The following is a 20,654-nucleotide window of genomic DNA, read 5'->3' as shown; positions in this document are numbered from 1 at the left end:
AAGTGTTGTACCTGATGATTCTTGACTCTTGACGAATGTCTCTTTTCTTTTATGTACGCTGAGAGCATTTGCACCAAGACAAATTCCTTGTGTGTCCAATCACACTTGGCCAATAAAGAATTCTATTCTATTCTATTCTATTCTATTCTATTCTATTCTATTCTATTCTATTCTATTATTTTATTCTATTCTATTCTATTCTATTCTATTCTATTCTATTCTATTCTATTCTATTCTATTCCTATTCCTATTCCTATTCCTATTCCTATTCCTATTCCTTATTCCATCCTATTCCATTCCATTCCATTCCATTCTATTCTATTCTACTTGTAAACCTATCAAAAATCATGAGAAAACCAGTTTTTAAGGCATGGTTTTTTTTTTAAAAAAAGGGCTTGGTTCGAATATTTAATTGCTGAACTGGACAGGATCAAATTTAGGACAAAAAGAACTTATTATGTTGTTTGGCTCTGCAATCTTGGTGTGTTTGGGTGGGGCAAATTAAGAGAAAACACTTACTTGCAAAGATATCACCACCATATCCCATTCATCGTCCCACAACTGGGCTACACAACTCATTGTAACCACAGTTGAGATCCAGGTAGTGATTAGCCCAATCTGAAACGCAAGCAAAGAGAGTTTACTCTATTCAGTTACTAGGATTGATGGTTCAATCATCAACATTCAACCTCTCAGCTTCGCAGGTCAGGCAAGGCCTGTCAATTCAGAGGTTTCTCAGGGGGTCAGGGTGCCTATGGGTTTGGAAGAATGCGCAGTTTCACCCACGCATTTCAACACCCTGCCATTTGGATACGACTCCTGAGTCCATAAAGGGCTGAGATAGAGCTGTTGATTTTTAAGCCGCTATCAAAAGTCTTCCTGGGTTTGGTGGAAGAGCTTTAGGGAAAGTCACAGCCAGGTTTTTCAGAACTTTTCAGGCAGCTCAGGATCCAGAAGTGGGAACCTCTTGTGCAAAAGAGATTTCACAGAGGGATATTCCCACTTCTGGATCCTGACCCTTCATACGCGGGGAGGAGGAGGAGGAGGAGAAAGAGGAGAAACAAGAGGAGGAGGAAGAGAAAAGAGAAAGAGGAGGAGGGAGAAAGAGGAGGAAGAAGAGGAGAAAGATGAAGAGGGGGAAGAGAAAGAGGAGGAAGAGGAGGAGGAAGAGAAAGGAGAAAGAGGAGGGAGAAAGAGAAGAGAAAGAGAAGAGAAAAGAGGAGAAAGAAGAGGAGAAGGAGAAGAAAGAAGAGGAGAAAGAAAAAGAGGAGGGATAACGAAGAGAAAGAGGAGAAAGAGGAGGAAGAAGAGGAGAAAGATGAAGAGGGGGAAGAGAAAGAGGAGGAAGAGGAGGAGGAAGAGAAAGGAGAAAGAGGAGAGGGAGAAAGAGAAGAGAAAGAGAAGAGAAAAGAGGAAAAAGAAGAGGAGGAGGAGAAGAGGAGGAGGAGAAAAAGAGGAGGAAAAGAGAAAAAGGAGGAGGGATAACGAAGAGAGAAGAGAAAGAGGAGGAAGAAGAGGAGAAAGATGAAGAGGGGGAAGAGAAAGAGGAAGAGAAAGAGAAAGGAAAGAGGAGGGAGAAAAAGAGAAAGAGGAGAAAGAAGAGGAGAAGGAGAAGAAAGAAGAGGAGGAGGAAGAGGAGGAAGAGAAAGAGGAGGAAGAGAAAGAGAAAGGAGAAAGGGGAGAGGAAGAGGAGGAAAAAGAGGAGGTGAAAGATAAAGAAGGAAGAGAAAGAGAAGAGGAGGAGAAAGAGGAGGAAGAGAAAGGAGAAAGAGGAGGAGGGAAAAGAGGAGGAAGAGAAAGAGGAGGAAGAGAAGGAGGAAGAGAAAGAAAAGAGGAAGAAAAGAAGGAGGAGGAAGAAGAGAAAGAGAAGTAAAAGGAGGAAGAGAAAGAGGATGAGGAAAACTGATAAAGAACTCATTCTTTAGGAAAATGAGTTTTATGATGGGCCACACCCACTTCATCGGCCATTTGTTGAGGGTTCCCGAGACACACTCTCATATTACGATAACTCTGGCACGGATGAGACCAAAACCCACCTTATGGATCCAATGCAGATTCATCTGTTGTCCTACAGCTATGTGACAAAGTGCTAAAATCTGAAAACAAGAAGGGGGGGGGGGGGGAACACCACAATTATTGATTACTTAATTCATTCAGGGAGGCGCTTTGGCAACCACGAAGAACGAACATTGAACACTTAGGCAAGAAAAACCAAAAGGACACATATAGACTGGGTGAAACCAGGCCTCAATAGCAGGAACTGTGACAGGGATCTTGGAGTCTTTAATGGACAACCAGCTAAATAGGAGCCAGCCGTGTGCAGCAGCAGCAGCCAAAAAAGCCAATGCAATCCTATGTTACATTCACAGAGGGATACAATCGAGATCAAGGGAAGTACTAATACCACTCTATAAAGCCTTAGCAAGACCACACCTAGAGTAATGCATCCAGTTTTGCTCACCACATTATAAAAAAGATGTTGAGACTCTAGAAATAGTACAGAGAAGAGCAACCAGGATTCTGGGTGTGGTCTTACTAAGGCTTTACAGAGTGGTATTAGTACCTCCCTTGATCTCGATTGTATCCCTCTGTTAATGCAATTTAGGATTGCACTGGCTTTTTTGGCGGCGGCTGCAGCACACGGCTGGCTCCTATTTAGCTGGTTGTCCACTAATTTAAAAAAAATGTCTTTTGCAAGAACAAAAAGTGGCCTATTTTGTTCAGAAAGCAAATGTCAGACTGCCATGGACAAAACCCACCGGAGATCCTGGGTTCAAAACTTACCAATAAAGCTGTGATGTAAGTGAAACCAACAGCCGTCGTAACCAGTATAGGAATGGACCAATCACTCCAGTAACCCATTCTATTATATAAAAACCTGGAGAGGGAAGGGAGGGAATAATAATAAAAAAAAAAGAATTAAATGCAAAGAATTAAATGCAAAGAATTTAATTTAAAAGAATTTAATGCCAGGGAGGATCTGGACGATGGGCATAAATCATAGAATGTGAGGATGGGAAGAATCTTTGGAGGCCATCCAGTCCGATCCCTGCCCATGTCAGGAATTTTCCTACCTCCTACCATGTTTCCCCGAAAATAAGTCCCAACCAGAAAATAAACCCTAGCATGTTTTTTCAGGATGCTTGTAATTGTAATATAAGCCCTACCCCAAAAATAAGCCCATTACGATAGTCAACCAAAATGAATTTAGTATCATATTTCCCCGAAAATAAGCCCTGTTCAAAAAATAAGCCCTAAATGTGTGTTTTGCATCAAAAATTAATATAAATAGAATAGAATAGAATTCTTTATTGGCCAAGTGTGATTGGACACACAAGGATTTTGTCTTTGGTGCAAATACTCTCAGTAGACATAAAAGAAAAGGTACATATAAGACCCAGTCTTATTTTTGGGGAAACACAGTAGATCAGGGGCTGGGGAACTATGGCGCTTTTATGACTTGTGGACTTCAATTCCCATAATTCTTGAGTCAGCCATGCCGACAGGAATTCTGGGAGTTGAAGTCCACAAGTCACGAAGGGGACATAGTTCCCTAAACTCTGTCCTAGATAGACCAGCATTTCTCAAGTCTGAAAACCCTAAAACATGCAGGCTTCAACTCCCAGGCTTCCCCAGCCAGCATGTAGCCTAGTTGGAAAGAGCCTTGTCTAATCGGTTAGCTCATCTGGGGGGATTCTGGGAGTGGAAGTCCACGCGTCTTAAAAGTGGCCGAGCTCGAGAAATGCTGATTTTTCCCTCCTGTATGAGTCTGAAGGCAAAATTTCAGGCTGCATTAAAGCCTCCAAATCATTTTAAAACGGAAATAAATTGTCCCACAGATGCCAATTCTTAACTCTACACTGACAACAGTTGGGAAACTGAGCCACAAATCAGCATCGATTAACAAAGGAAGTTCTAAAACTGTGATGGTGAACCTATGGCACATGTGCCACAAGTGGCACGCAGAGCCATTTGTGCAGGCACGCGAACCCCAGCCAAACTTACTTGCGCTGCGCATGCGCGTGTCTCCCAGCTGATTTTCGGCCCGTTTGAGCCCGTTTTCACCCTCTCAGAGGTTCGAGGGAAGCCTCTGCAGCCTCGGGAGGCCGAAAAATAAGCCTTCCGGAAATACTGGAAGTGCCGAAACGGGCCCGTTTTTCAGCCTCCCGAGGCTCCAGAGACTTCCCTCAAGCCTCCAGGAGGGCGAAAACGGCCTCCCCCAGGCTCCAAAGACCCTCCGGAGGCTGAAAGCGGGCGATTCTGATATTTCCGGAAGGGCCGTTTTTCGGCCTCCCGAGGCTGCAGAGGCTTCCCTCGAGCCTCAGGCAGACCAAAAAAAGGGCCTCAAACAGGCTGAAAATCAGCTGGGAGCCGCGCGCATGCGCAGTGCAGGTAAGGGGGCGGGGTGGGAGTATTGCGCACACATGCGCGGGGAGGGTGGTGCATTGCATTGTGTTTGCCATCACTGTTCTAAAATTATAAAACTAGATTAGGAATTATAAAAAGAAAAAAAAGAGGGGGGGAAACCTCCCAGCAACCCCAAAATGTTCACGTCGGTAAGCCAGTACAGTTAGTTCTTGACTTACGACCACAATTGAGCCCAAAATTTCTGTTGCTAAGCGAGACATTTGTGAAATTATTTTTTTCCTCCATTTTATGACCTTTCTTGACACCGTTGTTAAATGAATCACTGAATCAACATGGTTGTTAAGTGAATCTGGTTTCCCCATTGCTTGTCAGAAGGCCGCAAATGGGGATCAGGTGCCAAGCGTCCAAATTTTGATTACGTGACTATGCAACACAATCTTAAGTGTGAAAAATGGACATTAAACCACTTTTGTCAGTGTTGTCGTAACCTCAAACGGTCACTAAATGAATGGTTATAAGTTGAGGACTACCCGTTCTCGTATTTCTCACTACAGATCTAAATTTTGTCTTCCTAGGATGAGCAAATTTAAAAACAAAACAAAAAATCTTTAAAGCTTCATTAACATCATTTAAAAACTGGATAAACGCACAACACCTGGAACCAGACAATAATTTACAGCAGCGTCATCGCAAGTTCCTTGAAGAACCTTTCATTAAAAATGCAAATTATTCTGTTTTCTTCCTCTTGACACCCTAATTGATGCCAGCTTTTCACAGGGGCATTTCCTCCAGATAATCTTGTTTTTTTAAAGAACGTGTGAGCCTTGCTGTTTGTAGAGAACGTTTTAACACTATATTTTGTTTCTTAGAGAGTTTCTTTAGCATGTCTTTCTAACCAGGGAATGCTGAACGCTGACTGGACTTTAATGTGTTTCAGTAATTAATTCAGTTTACAGAATAATAATAATAATAATAATAATAATAATAATAATAATAATAATAATAATAATAATAATAATAATAATAATAATAATAATAATAATAAAAGGCTTTCATGTTTGCGCTCCTGAAATTCTGAATTTGCACATTTGACCAGGGAATAAAGAACTGGACTTTTAATGTGTTTCAGTATACATGCATGCATGCATGCATACATACATACATACATACATACATACATATAATTAAACAATAATAATAATTAAAAAACTTTCTAGTTTATGCTTCTGAAATTCTGAATTTGGAATGAAGAATGCTGACTGGACTTTAATGCGTTTAAGTAATTAATTCAGTTTACAGAATTAAAAAATAATAATAATAAAAGGACTTTTGTCTTTGTGCTCCTGAAATTCTGAATTTGGAATGTAGAACGCTGACTGGACTATAATGTGCTTCCGTAATTAATTTAGTTTACAGAATTAAATAATAAGGCTTTCATGTTTGCACTCCTGAAATTCTGAATTTGCACATTCCATTCCATCTGGTGGAATCTGTGACTGCATAGTTAAGTTATATGCTCAACCGTCACTGTGCCCTGGAGTCAAAGGGCAGCCAACACAATTTCTCCCAGACCAGCTGACTATGTCAACAAAGTCAAAGCTGTAAAAACAACTGTGACATATCCTAACACTCTTCCAAGGGTTGGCTCTATACAAGGGGTGCTACAGTAGTCCGAATGGGAATAGGTTTAAGGCAGGAGTCGGCAACCCGCAGCTCTAGAGCCACGTGTGGCTCTTTCATCCCTCTGCTGCAGAGCTCCACTGCTGGCTTACGACAGGCAGAAGAAAAAGGAGCTAGGAGACTCTATGGTAGGGGAATTGAACTTCCGGTCAGCTCCAGAATTGAACTTGAATTATTCCGGTTAGGGCCTTTTTGGCTCTTTTGAGTGTTTAAGGTTGCCGACCCCTGGTTTAAGGAAAGGAGACTCAGCAACCCTTGCAGGACACAATTTAAATGCTGAGTAATTTTTTTTTTCCTCCTGCTCTTCCAACTTAAATCCCCGGAGAAAATGATTTTTTTGCATGCTGTTCCAACTGCTGCATTTATCATGAATGCAAACCAGATCCCACTGAGCAAGCATTTTTTATTATTTTATTATATAGTGGAGTCTTTGGGTACTGAGTTTGGCTGTTTTCTTGCAGGCATTTCATTACCCAACTAGGTAGCATCATCAGTGCTAAAAAGGAGTGGGGATTGTGAAGTGAGGTAGAAACAGAAGAGGAGGAGGAGGGAAGGAGGAGGAGGAGGAGGAGGAGGAGGAGGAGGAGGAGGAGGAGGAGGAGGAGGAGGAGGAGGAGGAGGAGGAGGAGGAGGAGGAGGAGGAGGAGGAGGAGGAGGAGGAGGAAAATGACTGTGGGGTCCTTGGTGCTCTCTGAGCTTGGTAGTTTTCTTGCAGATGTTTCATTACCCAACTAGGTAACATTATCAGTACTAGAAGGGAGTGGGGTTTGCTCTTATTTTTATATACTAATGGCTTGCCCTGTCAACATTTGTGTTCTTGGTAGTTCCTTGATTAAGCTGTTGTTTACTGTTTGATTTTTTGTCCGAGTTGGTGGTTCTTTGATTGGGGTGATATTTATTGTTTCAGTAAATTAGCACTTTTAGCACTGATGATGTTACCTAATTGGGTCATGAAATGTCTCCAAGAAAACAACCCAGCTCAGAGAGTACCAAGGACCCCACAGTTTTCCTCCTCCTCCTCCTCCACATACCCCTCTCCCTTCTAGCACTGATGATGTATCCTAGTTGGGTCATGAAACGTCTCCAAGAAAACAACCTAGCTCAGAGAGCACCAAGAGAACCCATATGATTATGATTATTATTATGATTATACCAACTTCTTCAGGCAGGCTTTCACCAGATGCCCTGGTGGGGTTTCAACTCCCAATTCCTTTCCAGGGGTTCAACATCTAGAGGGCATGTGATTGGTGAAGGGGGCACTGCACGCTAAGGGGTTGTAGGGTTGCTGTAAATACTTTTTCCACTTACCAGTTGATTTCATTGTAGTCGTTGTGAACTTCCCACCAAAAATAGAACCAGATCATGGTCAGAAAGAAAGAAAAGGCAAGGATTAAGAACCAGAGGCGTTCCCACTGTGAAAAAACACACAGAAAAAAAAAAAAAAGACACACAAATTTATTACAGTATAATTGATGGGCACACAACAGGCTGGAAGATCAGGCAGGGTTTTAATGCTGTGCATTAAATCTATTTTCTATTCCGAAGAGTTTTTATCTATTTCTATTCTGAAGAGTTTGTTTTTTTTCAATTTCAATCTCCAGCATCTCGATGAAGAACGAAGAAAAATATAGTGCCTAAATTTTTTAGACAAACCTCTGCCAGCCTGCCCTTGGCAACTCCCAAAATTCTCCAGCCAGATTGGCCATTGCTGAGAATTCTGGGAGTTGGAAGTCCATCCATCTTAAAGTTGTCTCCTTAAACAGTATTGGAAAGGACCTTGTAGGTCATCTAGTCCAACCCCGCCCCCGCCTAAGATACTTACAGCAGGGTGTCCAACCTTGGTAACGTTAAGCCTGGAGGACTTCAACTCCCAGAATTCCCCAGCCAGCTTTGCTGGCTGGGGAATTCTGGGAGTTGAAGTCCTCCAGGCTTAACGTTACTAAGGTTGGACACCCTGCCCTACAGCATTTCTGATGGATGGCAGTCCAGTCTCTTCTTGAAAGCTTCTAAAGATGGTCTAAAGCAGTGGTGGCTAACTTTTTTGGGCTCCTGTGCCAAAAATTGTGTGCGCGCTTGCGCTCGCGTGCCAGCGCCCAGAAGGCAATGTGCACGCCCCCTCACGCCCTCTGCGCATCCGTGCTCAATCTCCCCACCACGCCCCTACCTGCACTGCACCTTCCAGCTGATTTTCAGCCCGTTTGAGGCCTTTTTTGGCCTCCCAGAGACTTGAGGAAAGCTTCTGCAGCCCGAAAAATGGGCCCGTTTTGTCACTTCCGGTATTTCCGGAAATACAGGAAGCGATGAAATGGGCCTATTTTTTGGCCTGCAAAGGCTTTCCTCAAGCCTCTGGGAGGCCAAAAACCAGCTGTGAGGCACGCGCATGTGCCGTGAGGACAGTTTGCCTGTGGCTCGCGTGCCAGCACAAATGGCTATGCGTGCCACCTGTGGCATGCGTGCCCTAGGTTAGCCATCACGGGTCTAAACGTTTGATAAAATACTGCAAAACTTAATGGAGCATTTCTTCAGCCAAGCATGCACGGGTAATCCTCGACTTACAACAGTTCATTTAGTGACCGTTCAAAGTTACAACGGTACTGAAAAAAGCGACTTACAACCGTTTTTCACACTTATGACGGTTGCAGCATCTCCAGAGTCAGGTGATTTACATTTGGATGCTTGGCAATCAGTTCAGAGTTATGACGGTCGCAGTTTCCTGGGGTCACATGATACTCTTTTGCGACCTTCTGACAATGGGGAAGCCAGATTCACTTAATAACGGCGTGTCTAATTTAACAACAGCAGCGATTCAAATGGGACAAGAAAAGTCGTATAAAAGGGGACAAAATTCACTTTAAAAATGTCTCACTTAGTAACATACATTTTGGGCTCAATTGGGGTCGTAAGTTGAAGAACTTACCTGTAGATAACAGAAAAAGACAGGTATTTTTTTCTTTTATAACCATAGATTGAAAGATAATTTTATCACTACGAAAGAAAATTGGAAGCCATCTCTATTTCTTTTCATCTTTCCTTTTTCCACCTCTGTCTTTCTTCTCTGTCTCTCTTTTTTTGTCATTGTCAAGTTTCTTTTATCATCTTTTACAAACTTTTCATTAAAATTTTTATCTATCCATCCATCCATATACACACACACACACACACACCAGTGAAGGACCACTCGTGCATCATCACAAAATCTCCAGAACCATAAAGCCTGCAATCTTGAAATTTGGCCCGTATGTTCCTCTTGGCTTCTAGCTGCTCACTAAGAAAGGATTTTTCAAAATGACCACCAGAGCATTTAGAGTATTTCCTATATTATTATTATTATTATTATTATATTACGCTCTTATTTTTTATTATTATTATTATTATTATTATTATTATTATTATTATTATTATTATTAATACCCCGATGCTAAAGAGTTCTATTCCCCCTCCCAACCTGAAAAGAAACCTGTTCCAAATGCAAAACACAAGCAGAGGAGTTTCAGTTTCACAGCACCAAGCAGCTTTAGTACAAAACAGTTGAGCTAAGCCACGCCCAGGCTCCTTGCTGTCTCCTCCTTGCTCATACAGCAAATACTCTTTCAGTTTCCAGACAGCCCTCAACTCTCTCACACACTGAGAGGACGCTAGTCAGATGAATACCGATGGATGCTGGTAGGCAGAGGCAGATTTCCCCCCCCCCCCGTTATTTTCCTCTCCAAAAACTAAGCCCAATCACATAGTTTCGTAGCGAGGTACGGATATTCGAGCTAGTTTTAAATAAAGAGAGAAGCAAGGACAATACAGCTGAATATACTTTTTTTCTTTGATCTCAAGAGGTGCTTGCAGGAATCCCAGCCTGCTCACCCCAGCTACCATGTTTCTTTTTTCAAAATTTCATGTCTCCTGACTCTCTCGCAGCATTACAGAGGCCTCTGTCTTTATTAGGAACGGGGAGGTAAAAAAGGATAAAATTAATGAGAACCGAAAGGCATGTGTTACCACTGCAAACCCCCAGAGCCAACATTTATTCACAGGGAGCTTTGACTCAAGGAAACATAATTCTCGGCCCCAATGTAACAGCGGCAGGTTTACGAGCTCATAAATTGGCCAGCTCGCTGCCCTTTCGGTCACTCATTATTTCTTCTAAGAATTGAAATGGTTGCAAAAAAGGCAGCTTTTTGCTTTGCGCCAAGATACCTTACAAACCCAAAGAGACAAGTAAAATCATCCGTTAAAAGCAGAGGTGCGTATTCAGCCGGTTCTGGAGAACCAGTAGCAGAAATTTGGAGTAGTTTGGAGAACCGGCCAATGCCACCTCTGACTGGCCCCGCCAACCCCATCTCTTCTCTGCCTCCCAGAGAGCCCCAGCTGATCGGCTGGGTCTTCTTTGGTTGCCCTGCCCAGGAGAACGGAGCTGGAAAGCAGGTTAGCCATGTACAAAGATCTTTCTGATCGACAAGCTCAGCATCTTAGCCACTGAGCCACTGCGTCCCTTCACACACAAGGTTGTCTAGTTTGAAAAACGGCACATTTCAGGTAGTCCTTGAAAGTAAATACAATCCTGGGTTGTATAAACAGAGGCATAGAATCAGGATGATGTGAATAGAATAGAATAATAGAATAGAATAGAATAGAATAGAATAGAATAGAATAGAATAGAATAGAATAGAATAGAATACAATACAATACAATACAATACAATACAATACAATATAAATAGAATATAGAATAGAATATAGAATAGAATATAGAATAGAATAGAATATAGAACAGAATATAGAATAGAATAGAATATAAATAGAATAGGATATAAAATAGAATAGAATAGAATAGAATAGAATAGAATACAATAGAATATAAATAGAATAGAATAGAATAGAATAGAATATAAATAGAATATAGAATGGAATATAGAATAGAATATAAATAGAATAGAATAGAATATAAATAGAATATAGAATAGAATACAATATAAATAGAATAGAATATAAATAGAATATAGAACAGAATAGAATATAGAATAGAATAGAATAGAATATAGAATAGAATAGAATAGAATAGAATATAGAATAGAATAGAAATAGAATAGAATATAGAAAACAATATAGAATAGAATAGAATAGAATAGAATAGAATAGAATAGAATAGAATAGAATAGAATAGAATAGAATATAGAATAGAATATAGAACAGAATAATATAACCCAATATGGAGGGTAGATAAAAAATGCAGGAGAGGGAGAGAGAGAAAAAGAAAAAGCTTACTCCCTTAAAAAAAGAAGAAGAAGGAAAACATTAATACTAAGGCTTTTCCTTTAAAATAGAATGCAAAAGTAAAAATTAGGCTCCAAAAGCAAAAAGAAAGACAAAAGCAGGTTCCAAGAGTCCAGAGATCTAAATAACTATTACAAATAATAAGCTGATAAGGAGGGGTGTGAGGAATAGCCCAACTTAAAAAAGAGAAAAAGAAGACACTGCTCCTATTTAGTTATCCAAGGCTTTTGTTAATTTTTAAAGCTTCCTTCTCTAGAATCTTATCATCTTTTTTTCTGTATACTTCAACACCAGACTCCAGCTACTGATAGAAACCCAGAAGAGCACGTGAAATAACACTCTCCCATGCTCTTCCCTCTATCTTATCAGACAGGCTCAAAGTCCTTGAAAAGAAGTCTGAATTCTTTCTCAGCTTTGTCTGGTCGAAAGAGAAAAGAATATTTCTAAGCCTCTAGTTGGCAGTGTTACAAAGTTTCCTCTGTTTTTACTTTCCCCCTCCTTTTCCAAACAAATTATTATAAAAAATAATAATTAAAAAGTAAAAAGGGTTTAAAAAAAAAAAAGGCTAAAAGGGGATCTCTAGCCTAAAATATTGTAAAGACAAAAAGGAGAAGAAACGAAAATCAAAAATAAGATAGAAAAAAAAGACCAGTCCAGTTCAAAGTAAAAAATCGTACAGAAAGAGTCCAGCAAAAAAAAATATTAATTTGACATTCCTGTTTAAAATCACCGCTTAATCACTTCTGTCAAAACTTTTACAGATTCTTTCTTTTCCTTAGGGTGTCCTTTCAAATCTTAAAATAAAGAAAAAGTTCTCGCCAAACCGGCCCACTCTCTCTTTCCGTTCTCTTTCGTTTCGGAGCTGTCCCAACTTCAGCAGCTTTAATGGCTGCCTCTTTGCCGCTGGCAAAAAGAGCTTCACCTGGATCTACCAGGGACTTTGCGGTATCCCTGGGATCCACACGATGCGCTCTTTACATTCACCGTCTCTTCGGGATGGTTTAGATCCGATAGGACCGTCCAGGAGCAAAGATATCGGCAGCGATCTCAGACCTCCAAGATCGCATGCCGTATCGTCGCGACGCCAGCTCCGCCCCTGAAACTGTGGAGCTTCTGAATCTGACTTGGGTTGCTTTATTAACAGTCATTCTCATTCTCTCTCTCATTGCCTCTCTCTTTCATTCTCTCATTTTCTCTCTCATTGTCTCTTTCTCTCTCATTGTGTCTCTCTCTCCCTCTTTCTCTCTCTCTCTTTTCTGTTTCTCATTCTGTCTCCAACTCTCTCTCATTGTGTCTCTCTCCCTCTCCTTCTCTCTCTCTTTTGTTCTTCCCTCTCTCCAATTCTATCTCTTTCTCATTGTTTCTCACTCTCACTTTTTCTTGCTCTCTTTTTGTTTTTCATTCTCTCTCTCATTCTCTCTCTTTCTCTCCCTTACACACACACACACACACACACACCCCTCTGCCCAATGCTTCCAAGAGTCGAAGAATACTCCTCAGCATACAATCATTTGTTCAGTGACTATTCACTGACAGCCAGTTTGGTCTCCAGGCTATAATAGGAGTTCTAGTTCAGCCTCAGCCATGAAAGTCAATTTGGTGACTTTGAGCCAATCACCAGGAGACGGTGAGTTCTAGTCCCATCTTAGCCATGAAAAGTGGCTGGGTGACATTGGGCCAATCACCAGGAGACTTTAAGTTCTAGTCCCGCCTTAGCCATGAAAGCCAACTGGATGACACTGGACCAATCACCAGGAAACGGTGAGTTCTAGTCCCGCCTTAGGCATGAACGTGGCTGGGTGACTTTGGACCAATCACCAGGAGACTGTGAGTTCTAGTCCCGCCTTAGCCATGAAAGCCAACTGGATGACACTGGACCAATCACCAGGAGACTGGGAGTTCTAGCCCCACCTTAGGCATGAACGTGGCTGGGTGACTTTGGACCAATCACCAGGAGACTGTGAGTTCTAGTCCCGCCTTAGCCATGAAAGCCAACTGGATGACATTGGACCAATCACCAGGAGACTGTGAGTTCTAGTCCCGCCTTAGCCATGAAAGCCAACTGGGTGACTTTGGGCCAATCACCAGGAGACGGGGAGTTCTAGTCCCACCTTAGGCATGAACATGGCTGGGTGACTTTGGACCAATCACCAGGAGACTGTGAGTTCTAGTCCCGCCTTAGCCATGAAAGCCAACTGGATGATACTGGACCAATCACCAGGAAACGGTGAGTTCTAGTCCTGCCTTAGGCATGAAAGAGACCCAGTTTTGCCATGGTTTTGCAAAAATAAAAAATAAAAAGGAAGTGACTTCTGATTTTCAGCAAAACCGCTCCAATGTACAGCTAGTCCTTGATTTATAGCTCTTCATTTAATGACCATTTCAAAGTTACAACGGCACGGGTTAAAAAAATGATGTATGATCATTTCTCACAATCCCCACAGTCAAGGGATTTACGTTCAGATGTTTGATGACTGACTCCTATTTATGACGGTTGCAGCACCCAGTCTGTGTGTGTGTATGTGTGTGACGCGATTCCCCCTTTGGCCACCTTCTGCCCAGCAAAGAGTCAATGGGGGAAGCCTGACTCGCTTAACAACCATTTTTCTCATTTAACAACTGTGGTTATTCTCTTAAGTCTGTCATCCGCACCTCTATCACTGTCTGGTTTGGTTCTGCAATCCAACAGGACAGACACAGACCCCAGAGGAGAATTAGGACTGCAGAAAAAAAACAATGGCTACCAACCTGCCTTCCATGGAGGTCCTGTATCCTGCACCCTGAGTCAAAAAGAAGCCTGTGAAAATATTTACATCCTGGACATAAACTGTTTCAACTCCTTCCCTCAAAACAACGCTATAGAGCACTACACACCCGAACAACTAGACACAAGGACAGTTTTTCCCCCAATGCCATAACTGCTAAACAAATAATTCCCTCAACACTGTCCAACTATTACAAAGTCTGCACTACTATTACTGTTAATCTTCTCATCACTCCTTATCACCCATCCCCTCCCACTTGTGACTGTATGACTGTGACTTTGTCGCTTGTGTCCTTATGATTTATATTGACTTTTTCCTAGTAGGATTTGATTGCTTATTGTATACTAAGTGTTGCACCTGATGATTCTTGACTCTTGACGACTGTATCTTTTCTTTTATGTACACTGAGAGCCTTTGCACCAAGACAAATTCCTCGTGTGTTCAATCACACTTGGCCAATAAAGAAAGAAAGAAAGAAAGAAAGAAAGAAAGAAAGAAAGAAAGAAAGAAAGAAAGAAAGAAAGAAAGAAAGAAAGAAAGAAAGAAAGAAAGAAAGAAAGAAAGAAAGAAGAAAGAAAGAAAGAAAAGAAAGAAAGAAAGAAAGAAAGAAAGAAAGAAAGAGGAAGAGGTGGAAGGGAGGGAGGAAGGAAGGAAAAGAAAGTAAAGAAAGAACACCATCGCTCTGCTAAACCAGGGGTCCCCAACCGCCGTCCGCGGACCGTACCGGGCAGCGAACAAGCCTTACCGGGCCGCTGGTTGCTGGGCGCCGCCATCTTTTTTGGTAAAAAGCGCTTCTGGTGAGCTTTTCCGGGTAAAAGCTCACTGGAAGCGCTGTTTCGTCATAAGATGGCGGCGCCATGCGCTCGGTGAGCTTTTCCGGGTAGAAAGCCATTTCTACCCGAAAAAGCTCACTGGAAGCGCTGCGCCGCCATCTTTTTGACGAACAGCGCTTCCGTGACGCCACCGGAAGCGCCTTTTCGTCATAAAAGATGGCGGCGCCCAGTTGACGCGATACCGGCGCGGCGCCCAGCTGATGCCGGAACCGGGCCGCGGCTTCGAAAAGGTTGGGGATCCCTGTGCTAAACAACTAATTCCAACACTGTCCAACTATTTACAAAGTCTGCACTACTATTACTACTAATCTTCTCATCACTCCTTATCGCCCATCCCCTCCCACTTGTGACTGTATGACTGTAACTTTGTCGCTTGTATCCTAACGATTTATATTGACTATTTCTTAGTATGATTTGATTGCTTATTGTACCCTATGACGATTATTAAGTGTTGCACCTGATGATTCTTGACTCTTGACAAATGGATCTTTTCTTTTATGGACACTGAGAGCATTTGCACAAATCACACTTGGCTAATAAAAGAATTCAGTTCAGTTCAGTTCAGTTAAAAAACGCAGAGAGAAAATGGGACAAAACTCCCGTAACAAATATCCTCCTTTAGCAACATAAACACTCTGGCCTCCATTGTGGTCGTACGTCGAGGACTTCAGGCATACCGACACCCCCACACACAGAGTGTTAAAAGGCATTCTGAGAGGGTGTCACATATTTGAAGCGGCGTTTGCAAACCAATTATTCCTCCTTTTTGATCTCTGCCTGGCGCTAGCGGAGATGCTGACATGACAACTTAATTCCGTGAGTCACAAAATTCCTTCTCTGGCTTCCCACTTATCCACCGAAAGGTTTCATCTGATGGATAAGACTTTTATTTTTCTTTTCACACATTACAAAAGATTTCTATGCCAACAGCCAGATCTTGTAGAGAGGCATGTTCTGCTCCCCTCTCGTCTTAACAGATAACGGATAATCAGAGTTGGAAGGGACCTTGTAGGTCATCTAGTCCAACCCCCTGTCCAAGCAGTAGACCCTACATCATTTCTGACAGATGGGCAGTCCAGTCTCTTCTTGAAAGCTTCCAGGGATGAAGCTCCCACAACTTCTGAATAACACAATAATAACAGATAATCAGAGTTGGAAGGGACCTTGTAGGTCATCTAGTCCAACCCCTGTCCAAGCAGGAGACCCTACATCATTTGTGACAGATGGGCAGTCCAGTCTCTTCTTGAAAGCTTCCAGGGATGAAGCTCCCACAACTTCTGAATAACACAATAATAACAGATAATCAGAGTTGGAAGGGACCTTGTAGGTCATCTAGTCCAACCCCCTGCCCAAGCAGTAGACCCTACACCATTTCTGACAGTTGGCAGTCCAGTCTCTTCTTGAAAGCCTCCAGGGATGAAGCTCCCACAACTTCTGAATAACACAATAATAACAGATAATCAGAGTTGGAAGGGACCTTGTAGGTCATCTAGTCCAACCCCCTGCCCAAGCAGTAGACCCTACACCATTTCTGACAGATGGGAGTCCAGTCTCTTCTTGAAAGCCTCCAGGGATGAAGCTCCCACAACTTCCGAGGGCAACTTCTGTTCCATTGGTCTTTTTCTCTTCCTCGTAATTTGCAAGGTGGGTCCTCGACTTACGACCCACAACTGAGCCCAGAATTTGTGTGGCTGAGCGAGACATCTCCTAAGAGAATTTTGCTCCATTTTAGGACCTGCCTTGCCAGAGTCGCTAAGGGAATCACTGCTGTTGTTACGTCAGTCACACGGTTGTTAAGTGAACCCGGCTTCCCCATTGGCTCTGCTTGTCAGAAGGTCACCAAAGGTGGATCACGTGGTCCCCGTCATAAATAGGAATCGATGGCCAAGAGTCTGAATTTTGATCATGTGACCGTGAAGGATTGTTGTAATGGTTTTAAGTGTGAAAAACAGAAGGAAAGGGAAGGGAAGGAAGAGAATGGAAGGGAAGGGAAGAAGGAAAGGAAAGGAAAGGAAAGGAAAGGAAAGGAAAGGAAAGGAAAGGAAAGGAAAGGAAAGGAAAGGAAAGGAAAGGAAAGGAAGAAAGGGAAGGGAAGGAAAGAAGAAGAAAGGGAGGGGGAGGAAGGAAGGAAGAAGGAAAGGGAAGAAGGAAAGAGAAGGAGGAAGGAAGGAAAGGAAAAGGAGAAGAGAACGGAAGTAAAAGAAAAAGGAAAGGAAAGGAAGAAGGGAAGGGAAGAAGGAAAGAAAAAGAGGAAGGAAAGGGAAGGAAAAAAGGAAAGGAAAAGGGAAGGGAAGGGAAAGGAGAAGAGAATGGAAGTAAAAGAAAAAAGGAAAGGAAAGGAAGAAGGGAAGGGAAGGGAAGGAAAAAGGAAAGGAAGAAGGGAAGGGAAAGGAAGAAGGAAAGAGAAGGAGGAAGGGAAGGGAAGGAAAGGAGAAGAGAATGGAAGTAAAAGAAAAAGGAAAGGAAAGGAAGGGAAAGAAAAAGGAAAGGAAGAAGGGAAGGGAAGGGAAGAAGGAAAGAGAAGGAGGAAAGGAAGGAAAGGAAAAGGAGAAGAGAATGGAAGTAAAAGAAAAAAGGAAAGGAAAGGAAGAAGGGAAGGGAGGGGAGGAAAAAAGGAAAGGAAGAAGGGAAGGGAAGGAAGAAGGAAAGAGAAGGAGGAAGGGAAGGGAAGGAGAAGAGAATGGAAGTAAAAGAAAAAGGAAAGGAAAGGAAGAAGGGAAGGGAAGGGAAGAAGGAAAGAAAAGAGGAAGGGAAGGAAGGAAAAAAAGGAAAGAAAAGAGGAAGGGAAGGAAAGGAAAAAGAAAGGAAAAGAAGGGGAGGGAGGGAGGAAGGAAGGAAGAGAGGGAGGAGCAGAAACCCAGGGAAAGAGGCCAAAAGAGCAACCGTGAAGGAAGCGGCAGCTCATCAAAGCAGCCTCCGGTTCGTGGCGCTTGACACCTCCTGTCAGGCGGGCACTGAAGCAGAACCGCCAGGCTGACCTCCGGATAAATCCCGTCAGCGGAGGGGGAGAGAAGGGGGGGCTCAGCAGAATGCCAAAGCGGAAGGAGAAACGCCGAAGGAATTCAGAAGAGCAGAGACAGGCAGGAAGAGGAGACCCCCTCCTCCGCTATCACCAGCAGCAAAAGAGACCCCCGACGAAGCTAGCAGGAAAAGAGAGCGGTTCCCCCCCCATCACTGGCTCACTCAGCCAGGCCTCTGGAACTCATTGCCACAAGAAGTAGCTGACGCTCACAGAGCCATCAGAGGTGGGATTCAAAAAAAACCCAGCAACCGGTTCGCTGCCCGGTGGCTGGGTGGCTGTGGCCTACTGGAAGTCCGGAAGCGGGCCTGTTTCCAGCTTCCGGTGGGCCTTCAAAACCTCGGGGAGGCTACTGGACCCTTGGGAAGGAGAAAAACAGCCCTCCGGTTCGCCGGAACCGGTCTGAATTGGTAGAATGCCACCCCTGGTTTATATATACCCCAATCCGGGGATGGAATTCCACCAATTCGGAGCAGTTCGGCTGAACCCCTTGTTCCGAAAATCAGCTGGTAGCGAACCGGTTCGCTGCGACTATCACATGGGCCTGCTTGCCCCTGAGCTTTTAGCTACCTATATTGTCTCAGTGTCAACTAAAAAGATACTCCTTTGCTCTTTTTAGTTGCCAGCAGAAAGGGACTGGGGGAAAGCAGTGCATTCCTTAAATGCTGCAGATAATTGCTAGGCAGACGAAGCTGTTGGCACGCAAGATTATTACTGGAGAGCATGATTGATGACTCCTGGCTATGGATGTGTCCCATTGGAGAATGTACATCCAGGGGATTGGGGTGGGGGGAGAAGACCAGGGTCAAGGGGAAAATGAATGATGTATTTTAGTGTCGGCTGCACCCAGCTAACACCAACATGGCCACTTCTATTAAATCAATTTTTTTTTTACTCTTGAGAGATGTGGCTAGAGACTGAAGATTTGAATGGGGGTGGATTTGTTGGAGCCCTGACACTCAGCTGACTAGCGTGGCACTGCGGATTGCTGCCTCTCACCTGCGTTACTCGAGTGATGTGCATGCGCGCACAAATAACACGTGAAACGCACGCGCAAATCGCACGATCACTGAATCGGTTCTTAAACCTGGAGAATCCCACCCCTGCCCCAATCCAAAGATACGTGTAGTCCTTGACTTACGAGCTTTCATTTGGTGACTGTTCAGAGTTCAAACAGAAAAGAAGGGACTTATGACAATTTTTCACACCGTTGCAGCAAAAAATAAATAAATCACCGGTCACGTGATCGAGTTTCAGATGGTTGGCCACTGGCATGTATCTATGACAGTTGAAGAGTCCTGGGGTCTTGTGATCCCCTTTGGCGATCTCCTGTCAATGGGGGAAGCCAGTTTCACTCAACATCTGTGTGACTCACTTAACAGTTGCTGTGATTCACTTAACAAATAAGGGCAAGAAAGGTCGTAAAACTCACTTAACAACTGTCTTGCTTGGCAACAGAAATTGTATGCATGTATATATGAAGGCATTTGTGCTCTGCCTTTATCATTTTTATACACAACTCAAAGCAGAGAACATGTCCAATATTGTCTCCTATTGTGATATTTCCCCACCATAATCACCCTGGGAAGCAGTGAGGGAAACTTTCATGCTAAGGCGGGACTAGAACTCCCCGTCTCCTGGTGATTGGCCCAAAGTCACCCAGCTGGCTTTCATGCCTCAGGCGGGACTAGAACTCACTGTCTCCTGGTGATTGGCCCAAAGTCACCCAGCTGGCTTTCATGCCTCAGGCGGGACTAGAACTCACTGTCTCCTGGTGATTGGCCCAAAGTCACCCAGCTGGCTTTCATGCCTAAGGCGGGACTAGAACTCACTGTCTCCTGGTGATTGGCCCAAAGTCACCCAGGTGGCTTTCATGCCTAAGGTGGGACTAGAACTCACTGTCTCCTGGTGATTGGCCCAAAGTCACCCAGGTGGCTTTCATGCCTAAGGTGGGACTAGAACTCACCATCTCCTGGTGATTGGCCCAAAGTCACCCAGGTGGCTTTCATGCCTAAGGCGGGACTAGAACTCACCGTCTCCTGGTGATTGGCCCAAAGTCCACCCAGTTGGCTTTCATGCCTAAGGCGGGACTAGAACTCACCGTCTCCTGGTGATTGGCCCAAAGTCACCTAAGTTGGCTTTCATGCCTAAGGCGGGACTAGAACTCCCCGTCTCCTGGTGATTGGCCCAAAGTCACCCAGGTGGCTTTCATGCCTAAGGCGGGACTAGAACTCACTGTCTCCTGGTGATTGGCCCAAAGTCACCCAGGTGGCTTTCATGCCTAAGGTGGGACTAGAACTCACTGTCTCCTGGTGATTGGCCCAAAGTCACCCAGGTGGCTTTCATGCCTAAGGTGGGACTAGAACTCACCATCTCCTGGTGATTGGCCCAAAGTCACCCAGGTGGCTTTCATGCCTAAGGCGGGACTAGAACTCACCGTCTCCTGGTGATTGGCCCAAAGTCACCCAGTTGGCTTTCATGGCTAAGGCGGGACTAGAACTCACCATCTCCTGGTGATTGGCCCAAAGTCACCCAGTTGGCTTTCATGGCTAAGGCGGGACTAGAACTCAACATCTCCTGGTGATTGGCCCAAAGTCACCCAGTTGGCTTTCATGGCTAAGGCGGGACTAGAACTCACCATCTCCTGGTGATTGGCCCAAAGTCACCCAGCTGGCTTTCATGCCTAAGGCGGGACTAGAACTCACCATCTCCTGGTGATTGGCCC

General features: G+C 43.7%; 1 protein-coding gene and 1 long non-coding RNA gene across 7 annotated transcripts in view; one reads left to right on the top strand and one right to left on the bottom strand.

The window, feature by feature from the left end:
- The window catches only part of LOC148130344 (uncharacterized), a 469,114-nt gene that overhangs the window by 50,756 nt on the left and 397,704 nt on the right, over positions 1 to 20,654 (top strand). The gene's annotated exons all lie outside the window — the stretch shown is intronic.
- The window catches only part of LOC113429413 (glycerophosphodiester phosphodiesterase 2-like), a 136,509-nt gene that overhangs the window by 40,546 nt on the left and 75,309 nt on the right, over positions 1 to 20,654 (bottom strand). For all 6 annotated transcript variants that reach the window (XM_087965952.1, XM_087965958.1, XM_087965957.1 and 3 more), the window contains exons 3-6: positions 7,357 to 7,460; positions 2,785 to 2,878; positions 2,037 to 2,096; positions 520 to 618 (exon numbers count right to left, since the gene is read on the bottom strand). In XM_087965952.1, coding sequence (XP_087822078.1) covers positions 520 to 618; positions 2,037 to 2,096; positions 2,785 to 2,878; positions 7,357 to 7,460 — 357 coding nt within the window. The remainder of the gene's footprint in view (positions 1 to 519; positions 619 to 2,036; positions 2,097 to 2,784; positions 2,879 to 7,356; positions 7,461 to 20,654) is intronic.

This window comes from Notechis scutatus, chromosome 5 (assembly GCF_049901735.1).
Source record: "Notechis scutatus isolate UNSWTSFEM ecotype Mainland chromosome 5, rNotScu1.2, whole genome shotgun sequence".
Classification (NCBI taxonomy): domain Eukaryota; kingdom Metazoa; phylum Chordata; class Lepidosauria; order Squamata; family Elapidae; genus Notechis; species Notechis scutatus.
This window is presented reverse-complemented; position numbering and strand designations above follow the sequence as displayed.